Source organism: Simochromis diagramma, unplaced genomic scaffold (assembly GCF_900408965.1).
Source record: "Simochromis diagramma unplaced genomic scaffold, fSimDia1.1 OVJJ01000361.1, whole genome shotgun sequence".
Classification (NCBI taxonomy): Eukaryota; Metazoa; Chordata; class Actinopteri; order Cichliformes; family Cichlidae; genus Simochromis; species Simochromis diagramma.
Genome location: NW_024386860.1, coordinates 17,366,793 through 17,394,173, shown reverse-complemented (window position 1 = coordinate 17,394,173; position 27,381 = coordinate 17,366,793). Strand labels below are relative to the sequence as shown.

Genomic DNA, 27,381 nt, shown 5'->3' with positions numbered 1-27,381 from the left:
TACTTCAATCAGTCACTTATAATTAATTTGAGACAATTAAAAAAATGTTGCATTTTAATAAATGAAAGTTTTTTAATTTATATTTTCATCTGTTAGATGAACTCACAAATACACACAAAGCATACGTTAACATCATGTTGCTGCTCATCTCTTCTTGTGTTTGACTTCATGTTACAAGTGACGTGAACGTTTGTTTGTTTAAATTAAAGGTGTCTGTCTTAGCATTAAGTCTGTTGTTGGTGGTGATATTGTGTGTGTTAGACTGTTATTATAATAGCAGGAAGTTGGGGTGGATCAGTGGCTCAGCTAATATAACTTTATATTGACTCATCATGTACCACTTGTAAAAGCCGCGTGTTTTTGTCATGTTTAATTATGATCAGAAACAATAAGCTTTAAGATTGTTGTCCAACTAAACGCCAGAACCTAAAGATTTTTGTTTACAATAAAAGAATTGGAAAATTGAGTTCTGGTTGTGAAATATCTCTAAAAATCATAATATGGATTGAAGAAGCTGGAAACATTTCTCAAATCTTAATAAGACACAGGACAGTGAGATCAGGCAGGACTCTGCAGATGATATTGTGACCTGTAGTGAGAGTATGGAGCAGGTGGAAGAATAAGAAGAGAATTATTAAATGTAAAACGTATTGTCCTGCTCTTATTTTCTGTTTGTTTGCGGAACTGGATGTTTTGGTTTGTTTTATTGCTAGCTGGTGTTGCTGTTCTTCACATGGCCACACGGGGGCGGTGAGTGCCGGCGCCTCTGATGCAGCCCGCTCTTCTTCCCTAGTTTAGCCTGACGTATTTCCGTTTGGAAGTTCAGCGTGCGTTAAGCTAAAACAGCAAAACAGTTTACAGTGTATGAGTGTGTGTGATGTACTTTTAGGACAAATGCACGGTTTTTCGTGTCTACGGCAGGATGCTCGTGTCCGCTAAGTGTCCGAACCGGAGACTTGTGCGCTGCAACTCAAGCTAACGCCTCATCTGTAGCTGGAGTTAGCACTCGGCTAACTCAACCTGCTGTTTCTGTCACAACAAGAGCGTTTGAGAAGCGGTGAGTGGACTTCAGAGACGGTTGTGTTGTGTCTCCTCTAACGCTCACACTTTGTATAATGCAGGTGTAATAGTGGATGGATAACTACACTGTAATATGAAAACTGACAGTATTGGTGCAGCGGCTTGAACACAACACTGCGGTTTGAAACGACGCTGAATCCAGATCTGCAGTTAAAGGCGAAGTTATTGGAAACTTGAGCTTGTTTAACGAAACCTAAATGTGAGGAAACATTTTTATTTAGTAGTTTTGCAACAAAACAAAAAAACCACTCACTGCTCTGACTCTTTAGCTTTCACAGAGGTTATCAAATCCAGATTGTCAAAGGTTAATGCTGAAGGTTTGTAACTGGACCTGGTCTGAATGTGGGAAAGGCAGCAGGGAAATCATCTCTTTTTGCATATTTACTGTCCTGGAGCATCCTCCAAGTTGAAGCTGACATGTTGGCTGGCTCCTTTCAGTGTGGAGGTGTAGCATCTCCATTATGAGCTCCTTCACGTCCTGGTTTCTAAAGTCTCCCTCTTAAACCCAGATTTTAAAAGTCTGGATAAAGTTGCTTTTACTTTTGTTCTGCTCTAGATGCTCCAACAGTCATAGCATTGCTGCCTGTTGTTGGGGATTCACTGCAGCTCTACAGTTTAGTAAAGTTTTCCCTTTCTAAGGGTGATCCTGTCCATATTTGAAAATTCTGGATAAATCATTTCAAAGTTTGTTTTTATTTTTTTAAGTTGCAGTGATCTGTGACTTAATTTAAATCCCGTCCTGGAGTCTGTTAAAACAAGTCTGGTCAAATGTAAAAATCTGTTAGCCTTTTTTAAGAACAAACAAACTAACTAACTAATTTGTTTACCAGGTTGTTGGCCAGGTGTGGTCCACATGTGCAGAACAGTATCTACAGTGCTTTAGATCATTTGAACAGTGAATCATGCAAAGCCAGTCTAGGTCATCTTTAAAGAACAGTGTTTAAAATGATCCTTATTTATCCTAAGCTGGGCCTTGGTGCAGCCCTCCATCCACCCTGTGTCTGAAAAGAGCCATGCTGGCTCTATTTTGATTCAGCCTTTCTTTACAACAGCATTCTTTTGATTGGCCGCTTCATGCAAACAGCAACTTGGCGGATGCTGTGCTGATAACCATATTAAGGATATCCTCTGTGTGGGACATCATACATCTAGAGGAGCTGAAAAAGGGGTTTTGGCTCCCAGGCATTACTTATACCTATGTTGACCTCATTATCTAAAACTTTGGCGATGTTTAAAATGATCACCCACTGGAACGCTAATTATATAAGAGAGAAAGTAAGGAAAAATATGTAAGATCCTTTATTTGTTAATTATTTTAAGCTCGTTCTGCAGTCTTTCATGAAGCTGCTGTGGGATTATTTTCTTTGGGAATCAGTTCATTCTTAGGAAAACTTTTTGAAAACATCACAGCCTTCTAAACCTTTATTTTTCAGGCCTTGTATGAAGATAATGGTAACCAGGTACCTGCGCATGTGTCTGTCGCACCGGGACTTTGGATAACCCTGTTTTTGTTCTGTGACTTTGCTCTTTCAGAAGACACCATGGCCAATCTGGAGCAGTGGGTGAGCGACCGTCTCCACGACATCCTCGGGCTGAGTGACAGATACGTGTCTCAGTTCATGATCGGCACTGCTCGGAAAGCATCGAGTCCCGAAGACTTTGTGGCTCGTCTCGAGCAGACGGGCACGATTGACATCGACCAGAGTGTGGCCGCCTTCGCAAAGGAACTCTTTGAAAAGGTTCATTCATGAAATTCTACCCGAGTTCCCTGTGACGTTCACCAAAACTCATTTTCTTTTAGCTCCGGTGGTTTAAAAAACCCTCTAATGTTGTTTTACTGTTGCAGGTTCCTCATAAACAGGTCGTTGAGAAACCGTCCCGAGCGGTGGAACGGCAAGCGATCGAAATGGAGAGGAAGAACCGGACGTACACGTTACTGGAGGACAGCGACGATGCCGATGAAGATGCTGCGAGGGAGAAACAGAAAGGAAAAAAGAAAAGCAAAGACAAGGAACGCGGGAACAAGAGGAAGCACATCAGACAGAAGAAAGGCAGCGAGTCGTCCAGCGAGGAGGAAGCGCCTAAAAGGTAATCTGCTTATTTTCTGCTTTTTTAAGATCTTGGTGCTTTTTTCTGTTTTTTGTTGTGGTTTTTTTTTTTACGATAATTTACATTCATATTTATTCTTAGTTGTGGAGGAGAGATAGACACCAGTGTAAAACTATGTATCCTGTTCTCTAACATCAGGGATAAGTCAATTCAAGACGACCACAAGACAGTAAAGAGAGAAGAGGAGGAAGAGGAAGAGTGGGAGAAGGAAGAGAGAGAGCGACTGCAAGACATCGAGGAGAGGGATGCGTTTGCCCTGCGAGTGAGGGAGAAAGACAAGGAGAAGACGCGCAACATAGCCGAGAGGACGGACAAGAAGGTGGGCACGCAGCTCTTTTACGGTCTTTCACAGGTGACCTCGTGTCTCACGCAGGCAAATATTTATCCTGTTGTTTTGTTCTCCACAGGCTTATGAGGAAGCTCAGAAGAGGCTGAAGATGGCTGAAGATGATCAGAAGAATATGGTGGGTGGTATTGGACAATTTGTGCGCTCATTGATTCCTGAAATGAGGTAGTGGGTGGTTAAACTCCTCACTGCTCACCTAGAAAACACCCAACCCTCATTACATCCATTGCAGTTTGGCTTTCGGGCACATCACTCCACAGATACTGCCCTGTGTGTGTTAGTGGAGAACTTAAAGAGCTTGCTGGACAAGAGTCCCTGTGTTGGAGCTGTATTTTTAGATCTGAAGAAGGCTTTTGACTCTGTAAACCATCAGATATTGTTGTCCAGATTGACTCAGTTTAATATCTCAAGTCAGGCTCTTCAGTGGTTTGCCTCATATCTCTCACACAGGAAACAGTGTGTGGTGTTGGATGGGGTTAAATCTCCATATTTAGACTGTGATACAGGGGTTCCTCAAGGATCTGTCCTTGGGCCCTTATTGTTCTTTTTTATCAATAACTTACCTGAAGTCTGTCCAAATATATTTGCTCAAATGTATGCAGATGATGCAGTTATATATACGCAAGCAAATAGTGTCCAGCAGGTGGCAAAAGATCTTACAGCTGCTTTAGCATTAATGCATAGCTGGCTGGAGGACTCATGCCTAATGTTGAACACCTCAAAAACTGTCTGCATGTATTTTTCAAAACGCCCCTTAAACTTGAAGCAGTCAAACATATTCCTGGATGGAGTAGAGCTTGAATTAGCTCCAGAATTTAAATATCTTGGGGTCATTCTAGACCCAACATTATCCTTCAAGAGTCACATAAATAAAGTGTCCCGGGTACTTAAATTTAATAATCGAAATTTTAATCATATACGTAATAACTTAAATATGAATGTTGCAAAAACTTATTTTTACTTAATGATCATCTCTCATATGGACTATTGTTTGACGTCCTGGTCACTTGCTTGTCCAACAACACTTAAAACTATTGAAAACATTTATAAAAGAAGTTTAAAACTACTTGACAAAAAAACGACTTCCCACCACCACTGTCATGTGTTAAAAAAAACATAAATTACTGAACTTCAATAACTTAGTGAAACTTAAAAGAGTGAGTTTAATATATAAAGTCTTACACAACAGATGGAAATTAGCCTTTGGCTATAATCTGGCATGTTTACATTCATGTAATTTTTTTTTTTTTTTTACATTTATGTTCATTAACATGCACTGTCCTAAATAAATAAATGTTGCTAAATAAACAAAGTGGAACTCAGTTGCTCAGCTGTGTGATAAGGTTTCCTCTTCCTCTTTAAAGTTGCCGGAGTTGAGGAAGCGCTCTCGGTGGGAATATCTGAAGAAGAGAGAGTCGGAGAAGCTGGAGGACCTGGAGGCAGAGATCGTGGATGACGAGTACCTCTTCTCCACTGAGGAGCTGACAGAGAGGGAGAGGAAGGAGCTGGAATACAAACGCACCATTCGGGATCTAGCTAAAGATTACAAAAAGGCCGGTGCCAAGGAGCAGGAGGAGAGAAAGAACAGATACTACATGCCGGAAGAGAATAGAAGAAAGGTGGGAACGAGGAATGTCACATGTAGAAACTCGACTGACTGCAGTTGTCCATATATTTACCGTCTCTCCACACTTACAGGAGGTGCCACAGAGGGACCTGGAGCTGGAGGAAACCCCCATGGAGCTGGGAGGAGAGCAGGGTCGCTGGGAGGAGGAGAGGCTGAAGACGGCCTCCCTCAGCTTTGGGGCCAAGAAGGAGCGAGAGCAAGGAATGAAGCAGGAGCAGGAGAAGTACCAGCTGATCCTGGAGGAGGACGAGATGATCGACTTTGTCACCACCGCCATTACCATGAAGGGAACTCGATCTGAAAAGGTGACGCTCATCAGATTCCTTATTCTTTTTTATCGTTGTGGGTCTCGTTTAATTTTGACATCTAGTGCCTGCAGCTCCGTGTGCAGTGTTGATTAAAAGGAAATATCTGCTTATTTTCGCCATCATAGCCGGCGTGCAGGCGTTACACAGCCTCCTGCACAGCAGCAATAGTTTGTGTAATTTCACCGAGTGCTGTGCTTGATGGAAAATGCAAAGATACTAATTATTACCCCGTTTAGATATCATATCTGAAATACCAGCTCTTTCTCAGCTGCATTTAAAAACAAAGAAAAAGACATAAATGGAAAAAAAGTATCAGCAGAAAAAATGTTGACCACCTATTTGTTAAGATTACTTGTTGCATTCGGTTTTTACCTCGTAGACAGATGGACATGTTTTTAGATTTGTCCTGATCTGTACTTTTTAACATGAATGTTCGTTCTTCTTGCCTTATTCCCAGTGTTCAGATTGGAAAAGTATAGAAAATTACCACATAATTACATTTCTTTAAAAATATGTACATTTTCTATTTTAAAAAAAACTCTTAATGTAAGCATAGAAGTGTAGAACCAAAGAAACATTTCCCAGCTCGGTCTAACAAAAATGTTCAGGAAATTCCTAAATGCAGAGAAGCAGGTGATTTCCAGTTACAGTAATAACAGCAGAGGGGAGAGTCCACTGGCTAAGCCCCAGTTTTTCATGTATTATATCCCATAAATGACACAAGCCTCCGGGCCTCTTGTTTCACCACTAGATGGCAGAACTGATGATCTAAAAAAGCAGCCTCAGTATTTGATCCTTTGACTGATGAGCACGGTGAAGTATTTTGGACTGTAGTGTTTACATGACCTCTGACATCAGCGGATGTTGAGATCTGATCAACTTTTAAGTCATTTTTTTTGAACTTGTCAGTGAATCTGAGGAAATAACTACGAAGAACCAAATCTGCAAAGTCAAAACATAATTATGCACCTTAAAGGGATCAGAACTTATTCGTTTCCGTTTTCATTTCCACGTTTCTTTTTGCCTTTCTGCTTCAGCGCACGAACGATCAGGTTGACTTCAGAGAGTGCAGTGGGATCAGCCTTTCAGATAATCAGATAATCAATGCAGGTCTCAGAATAATGAATGCCTGCGTTCAGAAAAGAGCTGAAAAACCAGGGTTATTTTGGGTGTCATTTGCATGATGACACAGAAATCCTTAGAGAGGCGTGTAAACAGAACGAGAAGTAAAGAAATTTAGGGAAATAAGAGGAGACTACGTGCAAAAATAATAATTAAGTGATCAAACACAGAAGCCAGTTCATACAAATGTTTTGCATTTAGTAACAATTTAATGTATTTGCTCATGTTTTCTGGACAGTTTCAGTCACATGTGTGTTCCCAGGGTGCAATGCAGCATGTGTTGTAGTGTGATCTTTGGAGTGATGAAAGGCTGTATTACAAGGAAACATGTTTGAGTTGGTGGAAAAACGAAAATATCTTCCACCTGCGTGCCTTTTTATATCAGTGTAAATAAAAGAACCAGTCGACTGTGTCCTTCCAAACCTTCTGTAAACATCGCTGACACAAATTCGCCTCCGATTCAACCCGACGAGTACACTGTGCATTAGTGTTATCTGTGCAACAAGGTTTCATTTATTACTGAATGATTGTTTTTAAATTAATCTTTTGTAATTATATTTAAGCTTTTCTTTGGTGACACCGCAGGGTCTGCACTTGTTTTCCTTGTACTCGTTACAGTGACAGTGAAGAGATTGTGATTCTTCTGCTTCACTGTAAAAACTCAAACTGCCTTTTCTTCTGACCGTGTCACGTTCAGGATCAGGATGCTCCGGCTCTGTCGCAGGCTGAGCTGAAGAAACAGTCAATGCAGGAAGTCCGACGCAGCCTTCCCATCTTTCCCTACAGAGACGACCTGCTGGCCGCCATCCACGAGCACCAGATCCTCGTCATCGAAGGAGAGACGGGCTCGGGGAAAACCACCCAGATCCCTCAGTACCTCCTGGAAGACGTGAGTGAAGAATTTAAATGTAGCTTCATATATTCACGTATTAAACGTGTTAGAGAACAGCGACTGGGGTACCCAGCCGAAATATTGGCCTCTACCTCTTGGAGTAAAAAAAAAAAAGTCCACCACATTGTCCATGTATCCTAGGATGTTGAACTATAGACTGCTGTTCCAGTGTGAAATATTTACTTTCCAGAGTAAGGAAAATCCTGAGCAACCTGAAAGTGCTGTCAAAGTAATCCTTAAACACTTTCCATCAGGGCTACACCAAAGGAGGCATGAAGATTGGATGTACGCAGCCTCGCAGAGTGGCAGCCATGTCAGTGGCAGCCAGAGTAGCAGAGGAAATGGGTGTGAAGCTTGGTAATGAGGTGAGCTTAGTACATGACTACACCAACACTTGATGTGTTACTGCACCTTCAAGCAGACTGAAATTGAGTGTTTTACTGTCATCCAGGTGGGTTACAGCATTCGTTTTGAGGACTGCACATCAGAGAGAACCGTGCTCAAATACATGACAGACGGCATGCTGCTCCGAGAGTTCCTCACCGAACCGGACCTGGCCAGCTACAGGTGCCATTAATGCGTCTGTGCCCTCTGCTGGGTTTTTATGTTGCTTTTCATGAAGAGCAGAAAGCACCTAAAAGTAACAGTGCTGACATGGGAGAGTGTACTTCTGTACTGGCTGCTCTATACGTGTTTAAGTAGTTTATGGAAGCAGGGTAAACGATTCTCATAAACCATTTTCTTTATTAAATCTACATTCTGGGAGCAAAGTAATGCTGCAGAGGATTTGTGGAGTTATGTAGGCTTTACTAGGAAGACAGGGCAGTTGACTTTCAGCCTGCAGACACAACCAGGCGTGCACGCTTGTTAAAGATTATCTTGGTTTAGGCAGGTACACAGTCTTAAAAGTAGGTAACTTTACCAGTACTGACCTTCTCTGTTTCTTGGCCACTACCTTTTTCTTCTGTGGGGGGGTTTGGAAACCTCATCTGATTTAAATTTGGCCTACCTCTCCATCAAGATCATTTGGTCATGCGCCTGTGAGCTGCTAGGCTGTAGCGTCTCAAAATAGCAACCGTTCAAACCAACACTGACATTTTCATAATGTGAATGCAGCTGCAGAGTGGTGGATCTTGTGAACAGAGGAAACTGCAGTGAGCACTTCATTCCTTCAGCGTGTCATTGGTTCTGCTGCTCACTGGATCTGTCACCCTTGAGCTTATTAGAAAATTGCTCAACCTTAGCCAAAGCTGTCGTCACATGAGCGTCCGGTCAGTTAGAAAAGGAAGGTGACATTTTCTCTCTGCACACAGCAAAGTGCAGGTGGTCTAATCTGGTTTAATCAGACACTTGATTTAGTTTTATAAATCATCTGCTGGCTTCTCTGTCGTTTGACATTTATCACCGAACCCGTTCGTGTCGATCGTTTTGCTCCCCCCACGATCTCTGTCTGTCTCCCCCCACAGCGTGATCATCATAGACGAAGCCCACGAGCGAACGCTCCACACCGACATCCTGTTCGGTCTGATTAAAGACATCGCAAGATTCAGATCGGACCTGAAGGTGCTGGTGGCGAGCGCCACTCTGGACACCGAGCGCTTCTCCTGCTTCTTCGATGACGCGCCTGTTTTCAGGATCCCTGGCAGGAGGTTCCCCGTCGACATTTTCTACACGAAAGTAAGATTATATTTGAATCCTCGCCACAGTAAACGTTACAATTTAGAGCCTATAAACCAAACTGTGGTGTTGATGTGTGTGTGTGTCTGTGTGTTGTCTTATCAAGGCTCCAGAGGCAGACTACCTGGAAGCGTGTGTGGTGTCGGTGTTGCAGATCCACGTCACTCAGCCTACCGGAGACATTCTGGTCTTCCTCACTGGACAGGTGCGCTTCATATCATATTCCCAAGAGATCCAGAGCTTCAGACACGACTGTGATGCTCTGCAGCAAACGTCAGACTGAAATCTCTCTCTCAAAGAGTTACACCTAGCTTAACATCATGTTCTCTCCATGTTTTCCTTTGTGTGCAGATGTTTTTGTAATATAATCACATTCTAACTGATGGCTGTGAAACAACATTGATCTTCACGTGTTCTGTAGAATAGTTTGGACATACCACTTTATCAAAATCCTGACACAGAGGATCGCAGGTTGATAATGTGAAAGTAAAGTCTTTATTAAATATGGCTTAAGTGAATAAGAAAATCAGCTGATTTTAATGAAACTGATGAAACTGCCTTCACTTACCTGAATCCTTTTTCGTTACTTTTTCCGTGGAATGAGGAAAAAGGTGAAACGACAGAGTCGCTGTTGCTCAGGACGATTCTTTCTCCATAAACTCTTTGTCACAGTGAACACATCACTTTCTGTGGAAACTTGATTTTCCCATGTGGCTCCTGCAGCACTGATAAAACACAATGAACGTCAGAAAAAGGCCACAGTGAACCTGAAACAGACCTGATCTAAAACCAAAGAAGGATCAGAGTGAGCTTGATCACACATGCATGCGTTCATTCATATATTTCTGTATTTATTCTTAAGATTTGACTCGGTTTTTGCTAGAAAACAGGTAAAATCCCACGTTCACTCTGAGAAAGTTGATCTTGTAAATTCTACAAGTTTAGAAAACTGTCCTGACATGTACGGATGCAAAGGGAAGGAGAGGGATCAGAACAGATATGTTAGAAACACGGGTACAGTGTCCTTGTGTGTGTCGGCTGATTGTTGAGCCTCGCTGAACGCGTGTCTTGCAGGAGGAGATCGAAGCGTGTTGCGAGCTGCTGCAGGAGAGATGCAGGCGGCTTGGTTCTAAGATAGCAGAGCTGCTCGTCCTCCCCATCTACGCCAACCTGCCGTCTGACATGCAGGCAAAGATCTTTAATCCTACTCCGCCTGGAGCGCGTAAGGTGAGACAGTGTCTTATTTCTGAGAAGCTTTTATTGTTTCCTAATACAGCTGCCCTACAACTAACAGGTCAGTGAAGGACTAATATTTCATTTTGGCTGACACAAAATAGACCAGCAGTCGACCGTGACGGGTTTTTGTTAAACCCTTATTTAACCAGGATACCAGAGTCTTGATTTAAAATCTGTTTGCACAAGTGTCCTGGTCTGTTTACTCTGCCAGCTGGATCAGCCTCGGATCATTTTCCTAGATTAGAATATTCACAGTTTGCACCAGCTCATAACAATCACAACAGGCTAACAGGCCTGTTCTTTGCTTTGTTTTGATGAGAGCTGCTGGAGCATTGCAAAGTATCATTAACATTATGCCAATACGGTGTTGAATACTTGACATAATTTATTAGCTAGCGTTAGTTGGGAGTTGGATTCTCTGGGAGAAACAGTTGCTTCTCACAAGTCCATCTCACAACCACAGCTGTGGTCCCCGCTGGTCTGCCTCCACTGCAGATGTCTGATGGTGCAGATGGAGGTGAACGGGTCTGCGCTGTAATCACAGGGTGAAACCAAACGCTAGCTGTCATGCACTGCTGAACGTGAACTGGATGTGAGGCTCTGAGTGATGTTGGGACAAAGGGAGCTTCAGTTAAATCTTTCCACAGGTTCACCTACGAAACCTTCAAACTTTTAGGCTCTCGCTGGCCCAGGTCGTTCTTTCAGTCTTGACTCCAATTATAATCACTAGAAACATGAATCCTAATTCACATTCAAATTTGTTTAACTGCCCAATCTTAAGACAAAAGTTTCAACCACAGATGATCTTAGGTTAAAAAACGGCAGCTATTAAGACCTAAAACAATTTCACCTGTTCAGGAGATTTGCGTCCCGTAATCAAGGTGAGCTAAAGCATGTAGTGCTGCGTGTAAACAAGGTTAAGTGTTATATTGGTACTTCGATCATTAGCAACATTAAATTCTACTGAGTCAACCCGTCGTATCCTTTGATTTTACAGCTTCTCTGTTAGAAATCCTGGTAAATAAATATGAGCTTCCTGCAGTTGTAAATCATTTGATGTCTTTTTTTTAACCTCTCATTTATCATCTGGATTTAATCTTTGTTGGTGCAATGTTTTCTAACTTTATCTCTCGGTGTTTCTTTTCTTATCAATCCAAGGTGGTGGTGGCCACCAATATAGCAGAGACTTCATTGACCATAGATGGCATCATCTACGTCATTGACCCTGGCTTCTGCAAACAGAAGAGCTACAACGCCCGCACAGGCATGGAGTCACTCATTGTTACACCTTGCTCACGGGTAACTGCTTTTCCTTAATGTTTAACTAGCAGGAAATCAAAGTGAAGTGACGATAAATTTAAGCCATTTCCTTTTATTGCTGTTCCAAACAATGACGGGTGCATCCTTGGGATTGGTACAGGCTGGTCTGTGGGATTAGACCAGTCTTCACCACCATGGAGGCACTGAATGGTGTCTTTGTGTCTTTAAATATGAGCGCTCAAAAAGTTTTGAATGAATTTTGATAAAGTTCTTTAAGTGTTTATTAAAAGAACAAAGAAAAGTTGAATGCATATATACAAAACACAAAAGTAAATGCTACCCGGTGTGAGCTGCCTGGGTGGAGCTTTTACTTACATATCACTCTAATGTGAGATAAACTGTTACATAAAAAACAAATATTTGGAATATAAATATATTGTTTATACATATTATATTGTTTAAAGACCAAGTCCTAGAAGCTGAATTGAAGAGAAATGATGTCTCGTTTATTAGCTTCTCTTTATTGGCTCACTGTTAAATTGAATTCCTTCTCCTTGTGCTCAAAGTGCTGAATGATTAGCCAACATCATAACTTCATAGTACCATTTTATCCTAATAGAGCACTTTGCTCTCAGACTGCAGGTCTACTTGTGTTCTTAGAGTTCCCCAAATTAAAATGGGAGGCAGAGCCTTCAGCTTCCAGGTCCCTCTCCTGTGCAACCGACTCCCAGTTCAGGTTCAGGAGACAGACACCCTCTGCTTTTAAGAGCAGGCTTCAAAATGTCCTTTTTTTAAAAAAAGCTTATAGCTGGGGGGGGGATCAGGCGACCTTGAACCATCCTTTAGTCATGCTGCTGTTTGAGGCGAACCAAATTAACTGAACTACAGGTGTGAAATCACCTGGAAGGTCAAACATTTGCTGAACTTTATTGTAGCTGCAGCTGAGACATCGAAAGGTCAGACGTGTCGGATTCAGTTCGTTGGATTTCTCGTCTGTGATTGCTTTTGACTCTTTCGTTGTTTTAAGGTGGATTGATTTTGGAGTTTTGTCTCCTAACAAGGCAGCTGGTGCAAACCTGTTTTGTGAAAACATCTTACTGAATATATTTGATTTGATCTGATTCGCACTGTTTTGGCTGCTGAAAGCAGCCCGTGGTGAAATTGTGTTTGAAATATAATCAAAGGTGGAGGAGGGCCTGATTGGCACACTCGAGTCAGCCAGAGATCCTCAGAAGAACAAACCTCTCCAGCTTTCCAAAGAAAAAAATAAATAAGTAAATCTCCTGATAAGCTTGTGGGACTTTGAACCTCTTTGATCCAGGTCAAACATAGAAGTACTATGTTAAAGAGACCTCAGAGATATCCTCCACTGGCTTCACAGACATGTATTGTAGCTCAGGTGTGGTGGTGTATTAGTGCAGGTGATTTATCTGTCTGTTTCTTTTTCTGTGTGTTTAACTCTCAGGCTTCAGCCAATCAGAGAGCAGGCCGAGCAGGCAGAGTGGCTGCTGGGAAATGTTTCAGGCTTTACACAGCCTGGGCCTATAAACATGAGATGGAGGAAACAACTGTGCCTGAGATTCAGAGGACCAACTTGGGAAATGTAGTCCTGCTGCTAAAGAGTCTAGGTGGGGCAAGAAATGGGGATCCTGTGATTTTAAAACACCAGTTGGCTGCTGTTGTGTAGTGAGCTAATCTTTTTTTCCTTGCAGGTATTAATGACCTCATTCACTTCGACTTCATGGACCCACCTCCTCATGAGACTCTAGTCTTGGCTCTGGAGCAGCTCTACGCCCTGGGAGCCCTCAACCACATGGGAGAGCTCACAAAGGTGCAAACTTGGAGACGCTCTCTATATTTTTAATATAGTCATATATATTTATAGAATTTCTGCAATCACAGGTTGCTTATAGACATTAACCTTCACAGTAGCGTGATGTGAATATGCACCGTCCGACAGAGTTAATAGAGGCCAAAAACAAAGCTAAGGGAGGGTCGCCAAAAAACTCCACCAAAATCAGATCGCACAGATCCCTGGGTATGTACAACAAAGAGCTGGTGAACTATCCCATCCTATATTTGAATCTGCAACAGGCGCTGCAGAGTTGGACATATTTTACATTCTTACTGTAACTTAAGCTGCAGGAGAGAGATACACCACCTTTTATTTTTACAGGAATAATCTGTGACCATCTCTGCCACGTTCGGCTGCATATTTGCATCACGTACTTTGCACACCTGATGCTCGTAAGGCTGTAAAATGGCTTCCAGCACTGAAGAGTCACTCACTTCCTTGATCGAAAGTGCTGATGCATTTTAACTCGGAGCTTTTATTACCACTCTGATCGTGTTAATGAGTAATTATCAGGGACAGGAGGATGTTTTTAAGAGCGTGTGTAAAGGTGTCATTATCCAGTTTTGTAGGTCATTGGGTTTGTTTGTTTTTTTAAATTAAATGAAGTATTTATTGGTATTTAACTCTTTCTTTCTCTCTGTCTCTTTTTGGGGCGGCTCAGCTGGGTCGCAGAATGGCTGAGTTACCTGTGGATCCCATGCTGAGTAAGATGATCCTGGCCTCAGAGCAGTGAGTCTCCAGTTTGATTGCATCACAGTCACCTGCTTGAGTCTGTACTACCTGCCAAATTAGCTGTTTATTTATTCAGTCACATTGCACCATGAAAGCGTTAAACTATTAATTATCAGGAAATCTGATTCCCACACTTTATGTACAGGAAGCTTGCATGGTTTGCTGAAAGATTTGTATGGCGAAGTTGTAGAACAGGTAAGCTTGTGTGCACATATTAGCATCATTCCAGTCTGTCCCTCCATCCTCACATCTGTGCTGATTTTAGCTGCACGTGGAGTCTCAGTTGGGTGAGCTGAAGGGTGTCTTTGACAAGACGAAGGCTAGAAATATGGTTTAAATGGCCTGTATTTATATAGCGCTTTACTAGTCCCTAAGGACCCCAAAGCGCTTTACATATCCAGTCATCCACACACTGGTGATGGCAGCTACATTGTAGCCACAGCCACCCTGGGGCGCACTGACAGAGGCGAGGCTGCCGAACACTGGCGCCACCGGGCCCTCTGACCACCACCAGTTGGCAACAGGTGAAGTGTCTTGCCCAAGGACACAACGACCGAAACTGTCCGAGCCGGGGCTCGAACCAGCAACTTTCCAGTTATAAGGCGAACGCCCAACTCTTGAGCCACGATCGCCCCACAAGTTTAACACAAGTCGCTGCGGTTTTTACCAACCAGAACACGTCAGTGATGCTCGGTCACTACATCAAAACCGTAACCGTAAGGAAAGAGAGCATCACGACACATCTGTGTGTGCAGATTGTGTCTTTAACGCCCTCGCTGTCTTTGTATCTCGGACATCTCGTTTTATGAACATGTGCAGTAGAAGATGAAGATGGACTAGAGCAGGGGTGGGGGAACTCCAGGCCTCGAGGGCCGGTGTCCTGCAGGTTTTAGATGTCCTTGATCCAACACAGCTGCTTTAAATGGCTGAATGACCTCAACATGTCTTGAAGTTCTCCAGAGGCCTGAAGTTTCCCACCCCTGGACTAGAGGCTGCTGGTGTCCACCTACTGAGAAACTCAAACAAAAAAACAGCTAGTGTGCTTTCGTTGCTAGTTTTTCCACTGATGACTGCTTGGGAAAAACATCCTGCCTGTAGCTAAGCTGACACAGGATGCCATCATCTTTATCTAACAGAAATAGAACTTCCATTCAGCAGCTACAGCGATTTACACTGCTGTGTGTTCACTTTCTATTTTAAGCGTTTTTATGCATTTTGTCTCGATTTTTTGTCTGACCTGTTGTTATCATTTCCCATTATTATTAGCATTTATATTAATAATATAAATTATTCATTTTGACACACTTTTATGAAACTTTTAAATCTGTCATGCATAAATGAAAGACTTTTTTTGTTTGTTTATTACTCCTGCAAAAACAAAAATCACATGGAAGTCGTATCTGTAGCTGTGCGGACTTTCCCCCTTTCCATAAACAAAAAAGCTGTTGCACTTTAACAAAGTGTGGTCAGTAAGTCTGCCTGAGTCCGGTCTGAAGGATTTATAACGCTCATACACTTACGGGCAGTTGGTTTGGAGCAGCATGTGGCTGAACCTCCACATGACAGAGAAACAGACTGAAAGACTGGATTCAATCAACTCAACACGTCATTGTTCAGCGAATCAGCCACGTTTACCAGTTAGAAACATGATTGTTCCTCACTTTGACAGCAGAACGTTGCTGGATTAAACACTTACACTTATTAGAGTGTTGGAAACTTGATCAGCTAGTTCAAGTTTTGTTCACTAAGAGAATGGAAAGCAGTTTCATCAAAAAAAGAATACATAGGATTTTAATTAGCAGAAGTACAAATGAAGACTGTGTAGGACTGATGGTGTCTCAGAGGGTGGGCAACATCTCATCTTAACACTCGGGTGGTCTCAGGGTAAACAGCATATGATGTTGAGGGGAAAAATGTGACAAATCCCAGTTAGAGATCAGTGGCAGTAACTGAAGGATGGCTATAATAAGATGAATGAGTGATTCTACATGACCTTCTTGTAACATTCAGTAGTATGAAGGTAAATATGGGTTTGAGGACACTTTTCCACCGCGGAACAAGACTGATGACAAAACAAAAGTGTGATTCACAAGGTTAAAACATGACTGTGGAGATTAAAATTGGATTAAACTCAAGTGATGGACTTCTGTGTTTACATCAAACAAAAACATTATGTGCGGCCTGTGAAAGCAGGGTCTGCTGTGGAGGAAGAAATGCAGTCTGTCTAATGTGTGGGTATAAAGGATGCAAGCAGGTTGAGTGAAACAGTTCCTTTAAAACCTGAAAAATGTGCATGAATTCAAGACTCGCACAGAATTTCATTTCGGGAACATTTGTTTTTTTTCTCCAGGTACAAATGTTCGGAGGAAGTGTTGACGATCGCGGCCATGCTGTCTGTAAACAACTCTATCTTCTACCGTCCCAAAGACAAGGTGGTGCACGCCGACAATGCCAGAATGAACTTTGTGGTGCCCGGAGGAGACCACCTGGTGCTGCTGAACGTCTACAACCAGGTATAAACTCAGCCGGGTAACATCAGGGCTGGAGATATGTTTGACGTTTAGAAACACATTTGATGCTGTGTTGAAGTTGTTTTCAGGTAAAATCACTGATAAAGACACAAGTATCAGGGCATCATTTTAGAGGCTGATTTAAGAAACACACTCAGCACTGGCTCAGAGCACAGTTTGATTATTGTGTGCTGACTGCAGCTGTGGTATCTTCCTCCCACAGTGGGTGGAGAGTGGTTATTCCACACAGTGGTGCTATGAGAACTTCATCCAGTTCCGCTCCATGCGTAGAGCCCGGGATGTCAGGGACCAGCTGGAGGGTCTGATGGATCGCATTGAAGTCGAGGTGGTCAGCTGTCAAGGAGACAGCGTGCCCGTTCGCAAGGTTAGTGACACTGATGAACTACAGTACAGCGTTAGCTGTTCCCAGGCAACAATATGGAGTCTTATTATCAGTCACTTCATATTAATAAGGAACTACAGCTAGTCCCACTCTGGGCTTTAGCTTCATCTGACAGCTGCAGCACTGCTGAGTGAGGGCTTTTTGAGATGGAAACACAGATTGAGATTGAGCATAACTTTGCAAACAAAGACTTGTGTCTTATCTGCCACGCTCTGGGAAAATAATATCAGTGATATTTATAGCTTGTACAGAACGAGAAAAAGGAAAGTTTGAAGCCTAATCTTGAAAGTAGAGATAGTGTCTGTCTCTTGAATCCAAACTGGAAGCTGGTTCCACAGAAGAGGGGCCTGAAAACTGAAGGCTCTGCCTCCCATTCTACTTTTAAATACTCTAGGAACAACAAGTAGGCCTGCAGAGCGAGAGCGAAGTGCTCTAATAGGGTGATATGGTGCTACAAGCTATGGTACTATATGATGCATGCTCAATCATCCAGGTAAGTAAATCCCAAAAAGTTGATTCTGTTCATCTGGACGTAGCGTTTTGTGGGAGAAACGTTTCGTCATCATCCAGGTGACTTCTTCAGTCTCAGCTGACTGCAGGTTTCCCCAAATCTTATAAACAGGACATTTGCATAATGACTGAAACCAGCCCAGTGAAGGAACAATGGGCTGGGAGGTCAGTTCCTTCATCATTAATATACAAATTCTCATTACCATTGATCAACAACCACTGATCAAAGTTCATTGATCAATGGCCAAGAATACCATTCACAGAGAGTTGAGGAATGGCTGCAATCACAGCATTGTAAGATTGTAAGATGATGACAGATGCACCCTCAGGCCCCCTCTTCGATTAGAGCCTGAGGGTGCATCTTTCGCCATCTTACAATCTTACAACACTACGTCCAGATGAACAGAATCAACTTTTGAGGATAGTACTATAAGGTCATTAAGATAAGATGGGGCCTGATTAAGACCTTGTATTTAACAGGGAGCCAATGAAGGGAAGCCAGTACAGGAGAAATCTGCTCTCTCTTTCTAGTCCCTGTCAGGACTCTTGCTGCAGCATTTTGGATCAGCTGAAGGCTTTTCAGGGAGTTTTTAGGACTTCCTGATTATAATGAATTACAGTCGTCCAGCCTGGAAGTAATAAATGCATGAACTAGTTTTGCAGCGTCACTCTGAGACAGGATATTTCTAACTTTAGAGATGTTGCGCAAATGGAAGAAAGCACTCTGGCCTATTTGTGTATTTGCCTATTTTGTGGCCTATTATGTAGCACTCTATTTTATTAGATTAAGCACTAATTAGCTGGCATCTGTATCTGTGCTGTGTACTTAAGCACATTATGGATTCTCCTTACAAAGCAAGGTTGCTTTTAACTCTCCACCCTCTCACCCAGTTATCGTCTTCCGGTTTCAGAACACTAACATGTAAAAATCAAGCCTTCAAGACTGGACTTCACAAACTAAGTAACTATATTCATCTTTAAAGCGGCAGCAACAAACATAAATGTTACATTGTTAGTTAAATTATTAATTGTTATTAATGAGAGTTGTCCATATAAAAACAATGCTAAAGTAAAAACTACGAGGGCTGGTTTGGTATGCCCTGACTCAACCATTTGATAGAGAATTGGTCTTTATTTGTGGATGTGTTTTCTTTACATACTTACATCCTGACACATCCTGAAAGCAAAAGCTGAAACTGGTTATTCAAGAGATGGGATGGTTCCTCTGGCACATTGTGACTCATCGAGTTGCTGTGCTGATAAGATTATTAATGTTGTTTACAGTCTGAAATGGCACTGCCGGGTTTAACTGTTTTTAGCACCGTGGCCTTTAAACAGTCAGATATTTCAACCAGGATATAATGAAGAATGAGAACATTTTCTAAATCAGACTTGGAACCGACCACGTTTCACAGCTGCAAGTTTCTTGCCATCAGGAAGCACATTCACTAAAAAGTTTTGTCCTTAAATCAGTGGTTCCCAAATGGTTGTGGCAGTCGTGCAGTATTAGTACACTATACAGCTGCACAAGAAGATAGAAATGACCTGTCATTTTTGTGTGTCGATACTTTTGTACGTACTCATTTACTCTCAAAACTGACTAAAAAACACTTGTGCCAGAGGGTAAAAACTAACATCCCTCTAAGAGAAAACTGGCTTACTTCTAAAGAGTGTTGGATCTACACCAGAGGGAGTAAGACTGATTTTGTGAAGTGTTTGATGACTCAATGGAAGCAAAGTATTTGCTAGTGGAGTGGCAACAATCTTGAAAACTGGGAACTAGCGCGACATTTGCCATTTTTGATCTGCCAATTTGTCAGTAAAATCAAAACAACTAATGACATGCCACATGACTTAGAGACGGTGTAGTGCACGTATGATTGGAGATAGGCCTTGAAATGATTTCAGCTAATTTACCTAGTGAACAGATGTTGCTGTTTTTAGGGTTTTCTGTCCTCATCGGGCATATCGGAGCTCTGTGTTTTTTAACATCCATGCAGAAGCATATAAATCAGCCCAGCCACCGCTTTCATCACCCTCTGGAACTTGTTCTGACATATGGCATAGAAATATTTTACTGTATCTCTTAAAACTTCATTTGTATTATAATTTTTAATTATTTCTGCCCGTGTTACAGCAAAATGCCCGAGTAACGAAATCCGCTGGCTCTGATTGGTTGAGCCTACAATGCCTTCCGAATCATGTGACAACCCCTTGGCTTCCGTACTTGCGCTTCGCTGTTCCACTTGAACGACGTATTGTTGTTCTAGTTAGCAATTAGCCTATAGCCTATCGTTCAGCATCGCCTCACTCAAAACGCGCGATGGGTGCTTCGACTTACGAAAGTTTTGGACTTATGAACGATTTAATTTCGTAAGTCGGGGTTCCGCTGTATTCAGATTTCTCCAATTGATGTTTCTGAGTTAACTTAAATAATTTCTTCCTCTGGACCATCAGCACGTCTAGACTCTGACAAGACTGTCGAAAAATGTCCTACCATTAATTAATGCTTAAATTAAATATAATCAACATGTCTATGGTGTCTAAGCAGATTCTTACTCTGGATGGCATTACCTTGGCCTCCAGTAACGCTGTGAGGAACCTTGGAGTCATTGTTGACCAGGACATGTCCTTCAACGCACATATTAAACAAACATGTAAGACTGCTTTGTTGCATTTGTGCAACATCTAAAAACAGAAACTTCCTGTTTCAGAGTGAAAAACTAGTCCATGCATTTATTACTTCTGCACTGTGCTATTATTATTCATTATTGTCAGGTTGTTCTAAAAGCAAGGTTACTAACAGGAACTAGACAGAGAGAGTATATTATCCCATATTGGTTCTATTCACTGGCTCCCAGTTACATCCAAGATCAAATTTAAAATTGTTCTCCTCACCTAGATCGTCTTTCGTCCTCTGTATCGTTGTAGGTCTTTACCTTAGAATATAAAGTATCCTGAGTAAATACATAGAATTAAATGGAATTGTTTCTGCAGCTGTAGTTTTAAAAGACACTATGCTCTACTTTTTTATTGGTACATCAGAACTATTAATATTAAACCGAATAAGACGAAATGAAACAAATGAATGGTACAAACAATCCAGGGGAGTCGATGCAAGGTAAAGATGAGTTTCACGACATAATGAGAGAGCGAGGAGAGAACAGGGTAACAAAACCACCGGAAAGATGAATAAAACTGAGTCAATGTCAGAAACGTAGTGTAGGTAGTGACCTGTTCGAGGAGTAATCAACACCATTTCATATTTGCTTCTGCTTTGAATGTTCACAGGTAAACATCAGTGGTGCAGTGAATGTGATGCACAGGAGGGTGGAAATTTAAAATAATCTGAAGGCCCGAGGGCAAAAAATTGCTTCATTTTTCTCTGACACAAGATTGATGGTTTTGTTGTCATGTCTTCCTCTTCTGTGAACAGTAATTTTACTTGCTTCACGTTCACGCTCCAGTACAGCTCAGAGCAGCTCCTATATTGCTCAAGGACAAGACATTAACAACATAACAAGCTTTAAAGAAATCTGGATTCTGGTTCTGTAACTAAAAGAGTACAAGGATCTGTCAGAGGAAGCCTGTAAATCATCAGCAGGCAGAAGCTGTGTGAGTTTCCTTCACATACCTGTATCTGTGTGTGCGGTGAACACCTGAAGTATTCGCGATAAGGAGAGGGCGTTTATTTTCTTAGCTGAGTCACACCTCTTCCCTTTGCACGCTGCCTTCACTCAAGTCAAACATCCTACAGCTTATAGAAAAAAAAGACGACGCACAACTTACTTAATGATATTAAATGATAATTGGCGTAAGGAGGATTGTGTGTGTCCAACGTTTAAATCCAGGAAGCATCAACTTCTCAGCTCCTCTACACAACACATAAAAAGCCGAGTCAGTCATCTGATGATTATTTTAAAGTGAGAGACAGTTAGGTTACACGCTACATGACTTGTACGTGACAGCCGCTGTCTGTCTGCTGTGTCAGCAACTATCAGCACGCCCATGAAGGCGCCCGACACCACCCGGCCTACGTTACAGAAAGTGTGAGTGTTGTAAGGAGGTGTCACTGTGGAGAGGATCTCCATGGTTTCTGTTTGTGAATCCCACATGGATCCTTTCTCAGACCCTGATGTTTCAGTCTCGGTGCTGATTGTCTTCTTTTCCTTTAGTTTCAAGCAGAACAGTCGAGTTTTTCCACACAATCCAGTAACATCAGACGATTTCATCTCAGCTAAACGAGAACTGATTTCTCTACCTGTCTACAAGTTGTAATTGTACAATAACAATATAATGACGACAATAAACTTGCATAAAAAAGTTTTTTATCACAGAAAAAATCCACATAAGACTACATATAGCAACTTTCTATTCACATATTCACTCATTATACTTCAATCCAAGCAATGATAAGAGCATGGTCTGAAATACGTATCTGCCCTGACCTCTGCTCAGCAGAAACAAACAAACAAACAAACAGAGTCAGCCGACCTGAGTGGCTTGAGGCAGTTTAGGTGCTAGAACCTCTAAATCAAGGAAGTCAAAAACATTTACATGAGCCACATGCAGCCCGCTTTGATGTTATGTGGATCGGGCCAGTGAAACTCCAATCATCAATACGATATCTTAATACTAGACAAAGAAGTGCTATTTCAACAGTCTTGTGTTTTTTACATGATAAAGATATCAGTCAGCACAACTCTTTGGGCTTCAATTATAAGAAGTAAATGTGTAAAATACAGAAATCCATCACTTCCTTATTTTGGTGTATTGTGAATGGCCATGGGGGAGGTCTTTATCAGTAGGAAAAGCTGTACAACAAAACAGTTCATGTTTTTCTGGAGTCTTTACCAGACCGAGTCAGGCCCCCAGGCCTTTTGTTTGACATCCCTGCTCTAAATCATGGTCACTATTGTATTATAAATAACAGCGGCGAAAGTTATAAGGTTTAGACTAGAGTTAGTGGTAGACAGTCCCCTCACTCTTATTTAAACCCATCTAAAATCTTCCCTTCAGGCAGGATGGCTGATGTCGTAGTCCTGGAGCTCTTTCACTCTTTTATTTCATTTGCTGTGCCCCGTGCTACCAGCACTAGACTAATTCTGGTCACGCTGAACTATTTGAGATGAGATAAGGTGTACTTTGTTTATCCTTAAAGTAGGGAAATTCTTGCACTAGAGCAGTCAAAACATTAAACACAGCCTATAGCAGAAGAGCTTGAATAAGCAGAATAGACAGATAAAGGTCGATAAATTACACAACAGAGATCTTAATAAATTAAAAAGTGACATAAAAGAAAAGTTAAAGTTCAGGTTAAATGGGGCAGCTAACCCCTGAATATTCAGATCATAAAACACTGCTTTATTATTTTTAAAAAAGTCATTTAATGTGTTTAAGTTTGAAAGACTATAAGATTGTGAAACTTGTTTTTAAGAGTATCTCATAAAATAACCTAGTTTAACCTTCTTCAGCCTTGTGCCCAAAGGTAAATGGAGTGCATTACTCGTACTGTACTGATCAACAGACTGGAGGAACCAGTCATCAATGTGCTGAGTCAGCCACAGTGCTGTGGCAGCTGCCATTTCTCACGTCTTCTGCTTTATCGTTGTTGTTGTTGGTGTTGTTATTAAAGTCTTTATTATCATTGTTGTTATCATTAATACTCTTATTTAACACTGTTACACAGTACTTCATGTGTAACGCTTGTATGGAAGTGTGGAGCTATGAACTGTGGCTACAGACAGTGGGAGAAAGGATCAGGAGATCCAAGCACAGATTCAGCCGGGCGGATGGGCTGAACCAAGTGTGTGGAACAGGTCTCAGTAGCTCTGAGAAATCAGCGTTTCGAATGCTGATCACAAGTAATACCAAGCTCTTAGCAGAAGATTTGATATTGGCGGTGAGCGTGCTGATGTAGTGACTTGGTAAAGAACATTAGATCCTCAGGTTTTCCTCAGAGGTAAGAGAGGAGGTTAAATACAGAAAATACGTCTGAGTGTCATCAGCACAGCAAAGGTAAGAAATACTTTTGAAGCTCACAAGTAGGTGACATGTATTAAAAAAGCAGAACTGGTCCAAGGGTTGAGCTGTGGGGACTCCAGATACGTGGGATGTAAATGAGAACATACAGTTGTTCATGTGAATTCAAATAAGTATGAAAACCATTACGAGAGCCGTGCCAGTGACGCCGGCTCAGCTCTGTAATCTGCATCATCAGTGGTCTCAAAGGTGGGGTTAGCGTCTAGTAGGACTAAAATTCACTGTTGTCACTGGTAATTTTCAGTAATGCTGTTTCTTTGGTAATCTGTTTGGAATTTATTATTTGTTTTCCTCAACGAGCTGAAGGAGCTGATGAGCAGCTGCTTCCTGGAGAATTTTGGAAGTGAATGGACCTGTGGCTATCTGAAACCCGGCAACTCAGGAGGGTTTTTTTAAACACACGGAAGATGTTGGCTGTGATTGTTTTATAACCGTGAGAAGCTATTGGAAGATGACAGGTAGAATCTCTTTAGGATAATATCGAGTTTGCAGAAAGATGGGCACATGTGACAAACTATATCAACGAGATCTGTTGGGGAAATCGGATTAAACCCAAATAACATAACTGGATGAGACACTTGGGCAGGTTGAAAGGATCCACACTTGAATTTGAACTTTTCCCACAGTCATTGGAAGATACAGCAGGAAAAGCAGACATAGCAGGATTAAGGAGTCTGATAATGGTGTTAACCAAGAGCCTCAGATTGTTAATCAAACCAGCAAAGTTCTTGTCTTTATGGTTGGTTGTTGTGTGTGGTTAGTAACTTCTTAATGTGCAGGTTGCAAACATGGAAATTTGTGAAGACTCTTCTCTTCCCTCCACAGACGTTATCTGCTGTTTGTGTCACAGTCTTGAGCTCAGTTATGGGAAGTTTGTTTTGGGCTGCAGCTCCGCAGTATCTCCTTTCAGACATGAGTTCTTCTAATAAAGAGTAAATGTTTTATTCTAATCACACTTTGTCCGTTGCGTTATATTCTAACGCCGTTCTTTTTTGTGCCCAGCTCTTGTGTATTTTTCTTGTTCTTCGTCCCTGCAGAGCCAGGAATCCCTGCTTTATTAACCCATCTGCCCTCCACTGCCTCTTATCCTCCCCTTCTGCAGGCGGTGACTGCAGGATATTTCTATCACACGGCCAGACTGAGCAAAGGAGGCTACAAGACTGTGAAGCACCAGCAGACTGTTTACGTGCACCCCAACAGCTCTCTGTTTGAGGAGCAGCCCCGCTGGCTCATCTACCATGAGCTGGTCTTCACCACCAAGGAGTTCATGAGACAGGTTGGCCTGCTCGCCATGTCATACAGTTTTACTTTTTCACTTATAAGCTTTTACATATCAGCGACTCTCAGCTGGTAAATAATGATCGGTTAATCAAGTGTATTTGATTAGTGGCACCTGGCTGCAGTAGGGTTGTACGTTTTCACACTGCTAATGCATTTTAAATGCTTAGTTTTGTAAAATGAATAGTAACACAGTGTAATGTGCCATGCTGTTGTCCATTTCAGGCTGTTTAAATAATTTTAGAACTTGCTAAGAGCCAGATGACTACACAAAATCTCAGAACGAGCATGTAGTCGTCTTTTCCGTGGCTGTTTTATTCCCAACAGGCGTCTAACTCAAATGTTTGCAGCGCTTTCTGTTGTTTTTCACAGCATGAGCCTTTCTCTTGTTTCAGATCTAAAGGAGCCAGCTGCACCCTTCTTTGAGTTTAGTACGAGTGGTTAATGAGGATGTGTCAGTGTTTCAGAACAATATTTAACTACAGGCATGGCTGCGTATCAGTCCACTGATTAACCTCCACTCGCCTTCTGTCCTCTGTTGCACTCAGGTGATCGAGATAGAGAGCGGCTGGCTGCTTGAAGTGGCCCCTCACTACTACAAGAGCAAAGAGCTGGAGGACAGCAGCAGCAAGAAGATGCCCCGTAAGCAGGGCAAAACAAAAGAGGAGCTGGGCTGAAGCGAAGGTCAAGGCCGTCCACGGCACATACCATGAAAAAAAAAAAGTGCTTCTCACTCAGGACAGGGTGACAGGACGAGGCGCACGAGTCTGAGTGAAAATGGAAAACGTACCATGTTTCTAAGCTGTAACTTGTTTTTTGACAGCGATCGAAATTTGACCCGCATTATTCAAATCACACCACTATTTTCAAACAAGTTTCTATTTTCGAAACGGAAAGAGAGAAAGGTCGAGTGAGAAGTGGGCCACGCACCGACTCTGGTTTAATCATCAACCAGCCGGCAGGGCTGGGTCTCCAAAAAGGAAAAGCGAACACGCTTGGATCTGTGTTTCCCGCTCTGATGGCAGCAGTGCGGACTCACCAGCTGGTTTGTGAATCGGCACGAGACTGTTGTGCTTTGACCGCTCGCTTATTCGCTCTGTGTCAAACTGTCACAGCTGGCACCCGATTAAAGCACGCTCACGTGTGAGGCTCCTTTCCTTTTTTTTTTTTTTGGTCTATTTTTCTATGGCAATAAAGTTTTACAATCGATTTGTTTTTCAGCTTAATAATTACTCATCGCAGTAGTATTTGCAGCCTTTTCAACTTGTTTGCTCGTCTGGTTTTATTTTCAGGAAAGTCACAATCGGAAGAAGAAGTTTTAATGTCAGAAAGGCCTCCGTCACAGCCACGCCTCTGGTTTGTAAGGGGCGTATTTTATTTGATTGTTTAAGCCAAAACAAGGCATATTACGCTACCTGGCAAAGGAATGCTGACTTTTATGTGCGTTCATGTTTTTATTATATAAAGCGTGACGTATTTTCAGAGGATTGTTGAGCTGTTTGACAAACACAACTCTACGATGTGCAGTTGTGCTGCACTGTTAATCTTCAGACTTTATTGATCCATAAGGGAAAATATTTTGGTTACAGTGCTCCAGTACAAACAGTAACAAAGACAGACAATACACAAAGTAAGAAATGGCACAATATATACATACATATAAGTCACTTATTGATAAATAGCTGAATAAGAAAGAAGAGCATGATGTGCAAAAGGGTGCAGCTGTTGCAGTAAACAGTGTGTTAAGTTGTACAGGGAGCCACAGGCAGGAGTGAGTTCCTGTGTCGGTCAGTGGTGCTTTTTGGTCATCTCAGTCTCTCACTGAACGTGCTCCTGTGACTGGCCAGCACGTCATGGAGTGGGTGGGAGGAATTATCCAACATTGTCTTTATCTTGGACAACATTCGCCTCTCCGAGACCACCTTAAGAGAGTCCAGCTCCATCCCTACAACATTGCTGGCCTTGCGGATCAGTTTATTGAGTCTGTTAGCATCAGCAACCCTCAATCTACTCCCCCCAGCATGCAACGGCGTAGAGGGTTGCACTGGCCACAACAGACTCATAGAAAATCCTGAGCATTTAATGTCAAAGACTTGAATCTGGTGTAGTTATTGTCTCGAGCTGTGCGGCTCTCAGGCACAGAGTGAGTACCTGCGGGCCTGTGGAGTGAGGAAAAGCTATGTAGCTGATCTTGTTTGAGTTGTAAAACCATGAAGTGACAAGACTGGCAGAGGAATGACAAATATGACATGCTGATATGCTGTATGTTCACAAAGATGCATTGTCATCCTCTTTATGGAGCCAGAGTGGAATTTTCCTGACGGTGACTGTTGTCTGTCATGACTTGTATCACACTAAGAATCAGAAACAGCGAGACAAGACGTGCTTCTATCA

At 42.1% G+C, this 27,381-nt stretch overlaps 1 protein-coding gene across 3 annotated transcripts; it reads left to right on the top strand.

Annotated features, from left to right (window-relative positions):
* The first annotated feature begins 780 nt into the window (after positions 1-780).
* dhx16 (DEAH (Asp-Glu-Ala-His) box polypeptide 16) lies at positions 781-26,196 on the top strand. 3 transcript variants are annotated; one of them, XM_040030876.1, is made up of 21 exons: positions 781-1,057; positions 2,614-2,819; positions 2,927-3,168; positions 3,328-3,508; positions 3,597-3,653; positions 4,900-5,154; positions 5,234-5,467; positions 7,290-7,481; positions 7,739-7,849; positions 7,936-8,051; positions 8,951-9,161; positions 9,268-9,366; positions 10,236-10,388; positions 11,556-11,696; positions 13,123-13,285; positions 13,370-13,488; positions 14,174-14,241; positions 16,595-16,757; positions 16,978-17,139; positions 24,812-24,985; positions 25,536-26,196. In XM_040030876.1, exons 2-21 carry the CDS (start codon positions 2,622-2,624, stop codon positions 25,662-25,664), a joined length of 3,168 nt encoding a protein of 1,055 aa, XP_039886810.1. In that variant the 5' UTR covers positions 781-1,057; positions 2,614-2,621; the 3' UTR covers positions 25,665-26,196. The 3 variants fall into 3 exon arrangements, with proteins under 3 accessions (XP_039886810.1, XP_039886811.1, XP_039886812.1); XM_040030877.1 differs by lacking the exon at positions 781-1,057 and adding an exon at positions 1,072-1,242; XM_040030878.1 differs by lacking the exon at positions 781-1,057 and adding an exon at positions 1,072-1,279.
* Positions 26,197-27,381: the final 1,185 nt, after the last annotated feature.